Source organism: Phyllopteryx taeniolatus, chromosome 5, assembly GCF_024500385.1.
Source record: "Phyllopteryx taeniolatus isolate TA_2022b chromosome 5, UOR_Ptae_1.2, whole genome shotgun sequence".
NCBI classification, from domain to species: domain Eukaryota; kingdom Metazoa; phylum Chordata; class Actinopteri; order Syngnathiformes; family Syngnathidae; genus Phyllopteryx; species Phyllopteryx taeniolatus.
The window spans coordinates 14,477,059-14,489,178 of record NC_084506.1 but is presented as its reverse complement, the minus strand read 5'-3'; the positions used below and the strand labels follow the sequence as shown (position 1 = coordinate 14,489,178).

At 44.1% G+C, this 12,120-nt stretch overlaps 1 protein-coding gene across 3 annotated transcripts in view; it reads left to right on the top strand.

Moving 5' to 3' along the window:
* pamr1b (peptidase domain containing associated with muscle regeneration 1b) overlaps positions 1-11,509 on the top strand; it is a 43,704-nt gene extending 32,195 nt beyond the window's left edge. For 2 of the 3 annotated variants that reach the window (XM_061773537.1, XM_061773539.1), the window contains 8 exons: positions 2,337-2,507; positions 2,614-2,805; positions 3,386-4,216; positions 4,290-4,466; positions 7,271-7,337; positions 7,541-7,770; positions 10,085-10,443; positions 10,535-11,509. In XM_061773537.1, coding sequence (XP_061629521.1) covers positions 2,337-2,507; positions 2,614-2,805; positions 3,386-4,216; positions 4,290-4,466; positions 7,271-7,337; positions 7,541-7,770; positions 10,085-10,443; positions 10,535-11,098 — 2,591 coding nt within the window. In that variant the 3' untranslated portion in view covers positions 11,099-11,509. The remainder of the gene's footprint in view (positions 1-2,336; positions 2,508-2,613; positions 2,806-3,385; positions 4,217-4,289; positions 4,467-7,270; positions 7,338-7,540; positions 7,771-10,084; positions 10,444-10,534) is intronic. The other variant, XM_061773538.1, reaches the window with a different exon arrangement.
* The last annotated feature ends 611 nt before the right edge of the window (positions 11,510-12,120 follow it).

Below are 12,120 nucleotides of genomic sequence, written 5' to 3'. Positions count from 1 at the left end.
CCAAATCCCGATACTTCGCCCGGCAATTGAAGTCTCTTGTTGTTCGATCCAGTTCTCAATTCACCGGGTACCAAGTCTTCATCAAAATACTCACACGATGAGACGTCCTTTCCGGAGGCAGAAGGCGCTGTCACCACCACCTGGCCGCTCTGCTTCGAACGCGTAGCGTCACTTCCCCGTGAAGGTCTCGCCATGCAGGTGGATACCTTGTGTCCTGGTCGGCCGCAGTACAGACACGCCCACGCTCTCATGCGTCTCCGATGTTCCGTCTCTGTCAGTCGCCCCCCGCCGAGTTGCATCGGCTCCTCCACGGCCAGGGCCGGCTCCCTCGTCGACGCCGAGGTGGATGGGGGAACACAGGCGGCATCTTCCATGGCGGACGAAGAATGTCCCGGAGAAGCGGACTAAAAAAAAATGCGCCGTTCAGCCGCCTGCTCGTGCTGCCGTTCCCTCAGTCGATTGTCCAGTCTAATGGCTAGTCCGATCAACTCCTCCAAATTAGTGGTCTCGTCCCGAGCCGCCAACTCATCTTTGACGGCAGGACAGAGTCCCCGACGAAAAATGCCGCTCAACGCAACATCGCCGAATCCACTCTCTGCTGCCAGGATGCGGAACGAAATGGAGTATTCGGCTACTGACAAGTCCCCCTGGGAATGGTCCAACAACCGGCTACCGGCTTCCTTGCCCTTGACGGGGTGATCAAAAACTCTCCTCAGATCAGATTCGATTGCCGGGAAGGAGGAACATAACGCTGGGTTGGCGCTGGTGACCGCCATCGCCCAAGATGCCGCCTGACCCGTAAGTAGACTCATTATGAAAGCCACCTTCGTCTTATCCTGGGCATACGTTTGTTGGTCAAATACTAGGGTACATTGATAAATAAATTGACCGTAGCCGCCAAGCTCCCCAGCAAAACGAGGTGGATTTGGGAGACAAGCTTCCCTGGCGGGTGGCATCGCGGCCACCGTGTTGGTGGCGGGTGCTTCTGCCAGAACCGGAGGTAATCCAAGTGCACACACCTGATCAACCCGAGAACTCAGCGTACTGAGATGGGTCGTTAACGCCGTAATTGCCTCCCTGAGCTCGTGTAACGACGTCTCGTGTCTTCCTACCAAATGTCCCTGACTTTCGCGTGGCGAAAAGAGTCTGAGTTTGTGGGATCCATTTCTTGTCGGAATATTCTGTCACGAGCGGCACTGCCGTAAGGGCAGATCCCCAAAAATAGACTCCAGGTAAGAGGTCCGAACAATTTTAATTAAATGGCAGAGCATGTGATGGCGAGACATACGAAACTAAAGGAACTCACAACCAGAGAGAATCAAAAACAGATAACGCAGGGGGACACAACAAACGGTCCGTGTGGTATAATCGTATTGAGCCTAAATTTGGACAGCGGTCAGAACGGCGGCAAACACGGGGCAAAAACGAGTGAATATTCCAACGTCCACACACTGTCACGGTGCCTCCTAAATAGGCTGATGATTACAATGCATGACAAGTGCGTCACCGATATCAACGCCCACCTTCACTCACCCAGACACTGCAACACAACAAAAAACAACTTGAAACACAGGGCCATGACAGATTTTGCACTCATTGGTTAGGCAAAAACATTCCCTTCCACAAAGTGAGTGAAATTTTGGAAATGGAATATAAATTATAGGAAAGCATCCTTGGTTCAGAGCTATAAAACTCCAACTAATGTCACTGACCAGGTCCAACTAAGAGATAACAGCACATCAACTTTATTTAAACCAATATTTTGTTGCAACACAGAACCTTTTACTACACAAGTCTAAGATACTTTCTCATTACATTGCATAACAAGCCGTCATTCCATTAGCAACAACAATGTAGTAATAATTCTCTTCATGTCACGTGTTTATTTACTGTACCTGCACAGATAATATTCTATTTAAATATTCCATAAACTGTTCTAAATCAACTTTTACAGCTCTGTAAATTGAGCATTTCGCCTAAAATCCTTTTATTGCATCTATTGTTATTGAGTTTACAAGCCATGTGCTCCAATTTGTGATGTGAAATGGTCATACAATTCAATAACGAGTCTTTGAGGTATGCTGTTTTAAAACTGTGAACATTCTTGAACTCAGATTAACAAGTCTGAGAGTGTTAGTTTCACATTACAAACAGAAGTCAATAAACTCACACATTGGTGTATTTGTGGGGTCTTTCATGGCAGAAAGGTGCACTTAATCGATGCTTGAGTGATGGTACAGAACCCTTTGAAACTCTCAGTACTCAAGTTAGCTTTTCATTTACAGACAGAACATGTTTAGAAATGAAGTGAGCATGCACTTTGTATTTCTGTTCAGTAGTGGGATGCCGCAGGCCTCCTGTGCCCACCCATGGATCCACACAGGGAGTGTTTCATCGCGCAGGGGCACGAATCACTTTCCACTGTGACGCAGGGTTTGAGTTGCAGGGATTAAAGACTGCCATCTGCCTGAGTGATGGCACCTGGAGTGCACCTGCCCCACAGTGTGGTAAAATATAACTTGGGTTTATTTATTATTTATTTAGGGGAAAAATATTAATAGAATATCAGTGAACAAACTCTCAACTAATATATACCATTTCTATGTCCTCAAGTTCCAGTGGAAAGAGTATGTGCCCTACCACCAAAGCCAATACACGGGGACCACTTCTTGGTTTATGGTCCCAATGATGTTTTAATTGCTCTCCAGTACCTTTGCCATCAGCCCTATGAACTCAGTGGAGTCGCTCAAAGAACCTGCCTTCCGAACAACACCTGGAGTGGAAGTCATCCTGTCTGTATCAAAGGTCAGGCCAAGTAACTGGAGTATTTAAATTTTCTTTTCTAAATCCTTTATTTATTATATTAGATCAATTCCTCAAGGGTAAACAAGCAGATTTGCATTGCTAAAATAATGCAACCCAAGGGTTCATATTTTGTTCTGCAGAGAGAGTCAAATCTATGACCCTCCACTGGGTCATTTTTTTGTTTAGCTTTAGTGGGACATTAAAAGGAAGAATATATTGATCATGTATTCTCAGGAATACTTTTGAGAACATAAAAATGAACAAACTCATATCGTTGAATGAAGAAGCTTGAAGGCGTTCAATGGTCTAGTCATAACAACAGCAATACTGTAAATGTGTGTTGAACTTTTAAACATGTAACATAAACCTCCCATTTTATGAATTTATAAAAAAATGACCCATTTGTAAAAGAGTTTAGAATATGGCAGGCATATAATGTACTTGGTTTTATTGTTTGTTGTTGTTGAGAATGTCTGTGTGCCAAGCTACACAAAATTCAAATCCTAATTTGAAAATATGCTTGATCAGCAGCAAATTTAGGATTTACCCATGAATCTTTTAACATGTTCTTTTTCTGCAGTGAATAACACACTCACCGAAGCAGAAAAGGACAAGGAAGCTGGAAAAAAGACAGGAAAAGGTACAGATAAAGACAAAGAAATACAAAGTGAGAAAGATATCAGCAAAGCTAAAGAAAAAAGCCAAGAGAACACAGGTATAAATAAAGAAAGCGATCATTGGAGTACAACAGCAGAAGACAAAAACACTGGTATTATTCCAGTGAAAACTGTGGCCGAGGATAGGAATGAAGAGGAAAAAAATATTGGCCGGGAGAAAACGACTAGCAGCAGTGAAGATAAAATAGGTAGTGTCGGCCCAGACAATGCCCTGGACAAAGACGAGAATAAAGAACCTGAAATAGTAAAACCTGGGAAGAAAGAAGACAGCCATTCCCCAAAGTCGGAGATGGATATTACTGACATAGTGCTGATAAAAGACAAAGGACAAAGCCAGAAGGAAAAAAAAGAGGAGCAAGTGAATGGAAAGAAAGACTCTGGCAAAGTTGGACCGAACGACACTAAGCTGCGGATGGTTGTCTCAGAGGAAACAAACACAGTAGAGATATATGAGCAGGAAATGGCAAAGAACAACACAGTCACGGATGGTATGAATGACGTAAAGAAAAACAATAATACGATAGCTTTACCAGAGAGGAAAATAATTCCCTCGAGAATCAATATTACACAGTATACGCTGTATAGAGCAGGAGGTGAGGAAAGTGGGAAACCAAAGCAAAACCCACCAATTAAAGAGGGCAAAGCGGAGACAAGTCCTACTGACGAACCAAAGCAACTTGATATGGATCAAAAGGAGAAAGAAAAAGAGAAGGACATAAACCAGAGCTTCATTGGTAAGTGCTGAGTAAGAACGCAATTTTCCCTCTGCCCTCATGCTCTCCTTGAACATCAAGTGCTCTTCTCCAGAGAGGAGCTGCCCACCTCCCCCTCGCCTTCATCATGGTTATCACATGATGATGCCAGGGGCCAGGCTTGAGACAGTGGAGTTCTTCTGTAACCACTCCTACGCTCTGAGTGGAGACACCCTGCGAAGCTGCCAACCAGATGGTACCTGGAGTGGCCAACAGCCCCTGTGTGTTCGAGGTAATGACCACGCTTTATCATATCCACTGCACCGACAGAGATGATACTTCTAAAAGGCAAACATGTCTGTGGGCGTGTAGAACTTTTGTTACCCTTACACTGAGAATTTCCAGTTAGGTTTTTTTTGTTTTTGTTTTTTTTTTACTTGGAGTTTGAACTGTAAAGCACAAATTGTTATTTCTCAAGCAATAAACAACATCGAAAATATTACATCAGTGTTAAGTATGTTAAGCGTGGCGCAAGGGTAACTTGGTGTCCTCGGAGAGTGCACATTCTAATGAGATTCAATATAAGATCTATGACAGATATGTTGTTTGGTTTTCTCTGGGTACTACGGTTTCTTCCTAGATTCCTAGACCCTAACGCACACAGAATGATGCACAAAATGGGACTGAACACCACAATTGCGAACATAGTCGACGACTCACACCTGAACACCTGCCGATTAATGCTAGCACGCATACCAACTAGCTGCATTTCAAAAATTGCGACCCCTGGTGTTCTTATCGGGAAACATTTTGTGGTGCCACATATATTGTGCTGCATTTTTTAAAATATTTTTTTAATTGAACCACAAACATGGGACAATTGTCAAGGAAGAAATGGATTGCCCTGGCTGCTGTAGCCATATTACAATAATACAAAGAGATGATATTTAAGAGTCTGTTGGCAATATAATTGCTCCGTTAATTAAATGCACTCATGCATCTCGTCGACGGAAACACACCACGCTTCACTTTATAGCCAAAAGTTGGCCACTTAGGAAAACTAGTTTCTGAATCTCGCACACTTGCGCAACAATTCAGTCATGTTGGCTGCTTTGCTCAGTGTGTCATGGGCCTTGGGTTCACTCTAAATTGCTGTGTGAATGTGAGTTTGAATGGTGGTTTGTTTTTACTATACAGTATTTGCCTGGATTCTTTCCCAAAGTCACATGTGATAGGCTACATCCTCACCCATGACTGTAATGAGCACAAGCGGTACAAAATGATGGATGGGGAGGATGTTTATTATTGTGGATGTAGCTTAGCCTGGAGGTTGGGCTCGAAGGCGAGCGCCTGGTGGCCAGGCCTGCACCCATGGGGCCCGGCCGGGCACAGCCCAAAAGGGTAACGTGGGTCCCCCTTCCCATGGGTTCACCACCTGTGGGAAGGGCCATAGGGGTCAGGTGCAGTGCGAGCTGGGCGGTGGCCGAAGGCAGGGACCTTGGCGATCCGATCCCCGGCTACAGAAGCTGGCTCTAGGACGTGGAATGTCACCCCGAATCCGTTGGTGCACACCAACGGTGAGGGATGCCATCAAGCTAAAGAAGGAGTCCTATCGGGCCTTTTTGGCCTGTGGGACTCCTGAGGCAGCTGATGGGTACCGGCTGGCCAAGCGGAATGCAGCTTTGGTGGTCGCTGAAGCAAAAACTCTGGTATGGGAGGAGTTTGGTGAGGCCATGGAGAAAGAAAAGGGTGGCGATGAGATCCTGCCCCAAGTGGAGTTAAAGTATCTTGGGGTCTTGTTCACAAGTGAGGGAAGAATGGAACAGGAGATCGACAGGTGGATCGGTGCAGCGTCTGCAGTGATGCGGACTTTGTATCGGTCTGTTGTGGTGAAGCAGGAGCTAAGCCGAAAGGCAAAGCTCTCAATTTACCGGTCGATCTACGTTCCTATCCTCACCTATGGTCACGAGCTGTGGGTCGTGACCGAAAGAACAAGATCCCGGATACAAGCGGCCGAAATGAGTTTCCTCCGCAGGATGTCCGGGCTCTCCCTTAGAGATAGGGTGAGAAGCTCGGTCATCCGGGAGGATCTCAGAGTACAGCCGCTGCTCCTCCACATTGAGAGGAGCCAGATGAGGTGGCTGGGGCATCTGATTCGGATGCCTCCCGGACACCTCCCTGGTGAGGTGTTCTGGGCACGTCCCACCGGGAGGAGACCCCGGGGATGACCCAGGACACACTGGAGAGACTACGTCCTTCGGCTGGCCTGGGAACGCCTCGGGATCCACCCGGAAGAGCTGGAAGAAGTGGCTGGGGAGAGAGAAGTCTGGACGTCCCTGCTAAAGCTACTGACCCTGCGACCCGACCTCGGATAAGCAGTAGAAAATGGATGGATGTAGCTTTGAGTGGTGGAGAAGTGCACTGCATCATACTGAAACGTCTTTCTAATATTAGGCCCAGTTCATGTAGCTAAATAATGTATCCAAAACAATGTTATAGAATCCTTTCTGGGATTTTAGTTGATCCCCAATTTTGAATATTATTTTTCCCACACAGAATAATGAAAATGGAAATGTCAAACCTGCTGTTCTGGCAGTATTTTAAGGAACATTTTAACATTTCAAGCAGCCGTACACGTGTAGAAAGAAGTTAATCACTGCTATTAAGACAAAAACAATACAAAACTCATTCTTAACTTGCAAAGGTGAGTCATGGCACAGATGCATCTGGTGAAAGTAACATCATATTATATTTGCAGAAGATTTCTGCAAATATTAGCTCTGCGTCTGCATCATATCAGACTGTGTAGGTATACCAATTGTGGTCGGTAAGTGTTGGATTATGCTGTGTAATGAATGAGAAAAAGACAGCATCACAGAGAGAGGTGGTTTTTATTTCAGCAAATTTATAGAAATATGTCTGTATTTGCACAGCTCCCCACAACATCTTGTATCCCAGCCTTCGTAGAAGCAATTTTGTATCAGTAGTGAAGCTATAGACCTGTAATATATGAACTTCACTACTACTGAAATAAACACGCTTTTCTATGACATTCTAATTCATTGAGACGCACCTGCATGTACATGTGTGTTGCAGCGTGTCGGGAGCCCAAAGTTTCAGAGTTGGTCAGACAAACAATTCTCCCCCCGCAAGCACCATTCAGGTTTGTTGCTGCTGTTATTTTTTGTTGTTTTAAAGTGTAGCTTAAATTGAAACATTATTATTATTAAGAAATTTGCGGTACCCCCCCCCCCCCCCCCCCCAAGCTTTAATGATTTAAAAAAACGTAACTTTAATTTTTCACAATCCATAGATGAATATGCAATAAGTACTTTTGCACGGGTTTTTCCTCCTCTTGTGCTTTAGAAAGACGCCAGTACATAAGCTGTACTCGACTGCAGTGGGCCGACAAATCCAGTCTGACGGCCCCACCAAACGGCCACCATTACCTTCACAGTTGGCTCCGGGTTTCCATCACCTTTACACACATATAGTGTATGACTGTGCTTCTCCGTACTACCACCACAATGGGAGCCCTCGGCGGACTTGTCTCAAGACAGGGAAATGGAGTGGGCGCCATGTATCTTGTTCACCAGGTGAGGGCAGCAAAGGTCCATAATGTCATGGGGCCGGGGTACATTTAACCCATCATGGAACACTTGCTAAATTGCTGCTATTTGGAGTCATTTGAACGTGGTCATTAAACGTCCCTTAATTACGAGGGTCAAGCTAGAAGTGTGAGACCATTTCTACATTTAGATAGAGGGCAAGAGACCATAAATATACAAACAAGCCCTTTGGAGCAGAAAAAAATGACAATAATAAGCACATGAAATCTGGTATTTATAAGAAATACATAGACCCTTTAATTGCATCTGGATAATAAATCCCTTGAGCTACCAATCGGTATATTAACATTAAGAGAGCAAATTATCTTTTTTAAGGACCACTGGCCGCCAGGTCACTATCCGGCCTTGCCTGTGTGGAGTTTGCATGTTCTCCCCGTGCCTGGGTGGGTTTTCTCCGGGCACTCCGTTTTCCTCACACATTCCAAAAACATGCAGGGTAGGTTAATTGAAGACTCTAAATTGCCCATGAGGGTGCATGATTGTTTGTTTGTTTGTATGTGCCCTGCGATTGGCTGGCGACCAATTCAGGATGTACGCCTCTCGCCCAGAGTCAGCTGGGATAGGCTCCAGCACGCCCGCAACCCTAATGTGGGTGGAAGTGGAACAGAAAATGGATAGAAAAAAACACAGCAAGTAAATACAGTGAACCCCCAAATATTTGCAGTTCAACGCCCGCGGATTCACATATTCCCAAATTTAAAACCATTTTTTTCCTTTTCTTTTCTTTTTTGGAAGGGGGGTACCAATTAACTGCCGTTTTCAATGGAAAACACTTATTGGCAGTACAGCCACTCTTATTCAAGATTTTTTTTGTGTTTAAAAAAAAAAATATATGTATTTATATACATACATATACTCCCCCACCCCCACAATAAAAATAAACAAAAAACATGATTTTCAGTATTCACGGTGGTACCTGGTCCCTATCCTCCCTGCGAATAGGCTGGGTCCACTGCACAGGTAATACAAAATGATAACCAAAAAATACAGTGTCCCTAAACCTTTTAGCTGTGTACTTCTTGGGGGGGGGGGGAGTCACTTGACTTTCTGTTTATGCTATTATTATTATTATAATACTGTATATATATATTTTTTTCTCAACCATTTGGTAGAAGCTCATATTTTCAAAACTATTTAAAAATATATATATATAACTGCCCATAGGAAATATAAAATGCAAAATACTTTGTATTGGTTCTTAAACAATTAATGCTTCAACATATCAAGGCATTCTCTAAACTCTCTCAACTCAGTTTATATAGCTCTTTCACAACAGCCACAGCTTTAACAAAACACAAAACAATAACAAAAATACTATCATACAGTTTGGGTACAGTTTGGGCAGTTTTCTGTTCCAGAAAGACTGTGCCCAAGTGCACAAAGCAATTTTGCACTTGGGCAAGGAGAAAAAAAAGTCATTTAGAATAGTGGAAGGCGGCACGGTGGTAGACTGGTTAGAGCATCTGCCTCACAGTTCTGAGGACTGGGGTTCAATCCCCGGCCCCGCCTGTGTGGAGATTGCATGTTCTCCCCGTGCCTGTGTGGGTTTTCTCCGGGCACTCCGGTTTCCTCCCATATCCCAAAAAACATGCATGGTATGTTCATTGAAGACTACAAATTGCCCGTAGGTGTGAATGTGAGTGCGAATGGTTGTTTGTTTGTATGTGCCCTGCGATTGGCTGGCAACCAGTTCAGGGTGTACCCCGCCTCCTGCCCGTTGATAGCTGGGATAGGCTCCAGCACTCCCGCGACCCTAGTGAGGATAAGCAGCTCAGAAAATAGATGGATGAAAGAATAGTGCAAGCTGTTATAGCTTTAAGGAGAGGGCCACTGGTGTTTTTTGGGCAGTTGGAAATGGCCCAATCTACTAATATATTGTCCTCCTAATGTATTTGGAACATACAGTATTTCAAAGCTGAAGAGAAGCATATCGCGTCTTGTTTTGATCAAATGTTACCAATTTTGTAAAAATTTACTTTGTAAAGATGGTCATCAATAATACATGTATTTTACAATGCTCCTTTAATGAGTCTGAGACACGGCACGGCTTTTTTATGATTCATACGTTTTCCTAATCGGAACTACTTTGCATTTTGGTAGACGTGTTTCAAAATAGCAATACTCTGTTCTTTTAATAGTAAACACATTCAGATGAGTGAAAGAAGGTTCAACAATGCTTTGTGTTGACACCGTTTCAATGTGAGCCCCATTTACCCTGTCCTCCCGCTTCATCATGGTCTTCCCTATCTATCCTCTCATCCTGTCACCTCTTCTTTGGCAGTGTGTGGGAAGCATCCAACCTTTAACCCTGAGAGGCTGGGAGAGGCTCATTGGCCTTGGCTAGTGGCCATCTACCGCCGCTCCACCAATGGTGCAGAGACCAAGGTGACCAGGGCAGATAGCCACTCTGGATCTGTAAAGAAGGACGACAGCGCAAGCGCTAGCAACCATGTCCGGGCTTCTGACTGGCAGCTGGTATGCAGTGGGGCTCTGGTGAACCAAAGGAGTGTTGTGGTTGCAGCACACTGTGTGACACAGCTGGGGAAGGTTTATCCTCTGGATGCAGCTAAAATCAAGGTAGTCGTAGGGAAACACTATCGGGCCGATCACAGGGAAAATAAAGGTCTCCAACACCTGAGGGTAAGCTCTCAAGAAATTTGCCTTAGATCAACTTTTGGAGCTTTGTGATCAAGCTCTTGAATAACAATGACATTTTCTCTTTCTCTCAAAGGTGGCCGCCATTGTTATTCACCCAAACTACGACCCCCATATTCTTGACTCTGACATAGCTGTCATCAAGTTACTGGACAAAGCAAAAATTGGAGAGAAAGTGCAACCCGTCTGCCTGTCAGACTTTCAGGGTGAGGGTGAGATGTCTGGACAAGGGCTTGTGACAGGCTGGTCCCCACTTCCTGACTCAGGTTTGGGTGCCGATGAAAAAGCGAGAGTTGGCGTTGTTCACCTCGCTGACATCGTCCCATGCGAGCAGCAATACGCCCGTAATGGCGTTCCAGTCAGTGTTACTGACAACATGCTGTGCGCAAGCCAGAAGCCGAACTATGGACCCTCTAACATATGTCCCTCCGACACTGGGGGAATCCTTATCCTCCCTGCACTCACTGACAACAAGGAGAATCCCTCTGTCATCTTTACTCAAAGGGGAAACAAAAGATTTTGGAGACTTCTGGGACTAGTAAGCTTTGGCTATGACCAAGGGGAGTGTGATCCTGAACTCTATACAGTCTACACTCATGTAGCAAGCTTCAAAGTCTGGATCGAGAATAGTATGAAATAGAAATCTTCTTGTATGACTAAATATTTAAATAGCATCTAGCTTTCTGTTCTGCTACTTTTGTTTTCCTGTCCATTCTACTTACATTCTCATCTCATTTTTCTAGTGTCTTGCACAAGGACAACACTGGACCACACAGTGCTCTAAGTGAAGGGATCCTCACACATTAAATGTTATTTTAATCAGTCTTTGATCAGAATACGTCTTGTTCGTCAGTCTGAGGTTACAGACTTCAAAATGACAAGTTCATCCTCAAACAAGGATGTAATCGATTGTATGTACACATTGGTATGTACTGTATATACAGGATATTGTAATGTATTGACTTTAACATTAAATAATATGACTTAGTGATGTACATATTGTATTAAAAGACAGGAACAAAGATGTTTTTAATTAAAGAAAGGAAGGGAATTCTGGTCAGTGGTTCTTTGTCACAGTGCAAAATGCCATACATGTACAGTACTGTATTTATACAACTATTCATACTTCGTAAAAGAGTGAATTACATTTGATGCTATGAGGAGAAAAACCCTCTGCCTGCTCTCTGAAGTCTGTGTTATGAAGCAAATGAATCCAGGTCAGAGCAGCACCAATTCCACAACCATAAACGGAGCACATTATTCACATATCATTTCACTTCTCTGTGCTCAAATTAAATCAATTACTTCCAATCTGACACGCTTCCATTATGCAGTTTGCGTATTGCAAAAGGAGGCAATAAAAGTACATTTCCATTCTCTGTTCAGGAGCTGCTTGGTGACATAAATGTTTAAATTGCAAACCTCAGGCAGAATGTGTCATTAACTCCAATGTCATTGTACCTGCATAGCGTACTCTTTTAAGGACAAACACCCATCATTCATTGTTAAGAAGTATTACCAATTTGTGGCACCCTGGGCAGCAAGGTGGCGCCTGTGGTTAGCACACATGCTTCACATTCAAATGGATCTGGGCTCATATGGCTCTGTCCTTTCTGTGTTAAATTTGCTGTTCTGTCTATGATTGTATTGGTTTCTCTCGAT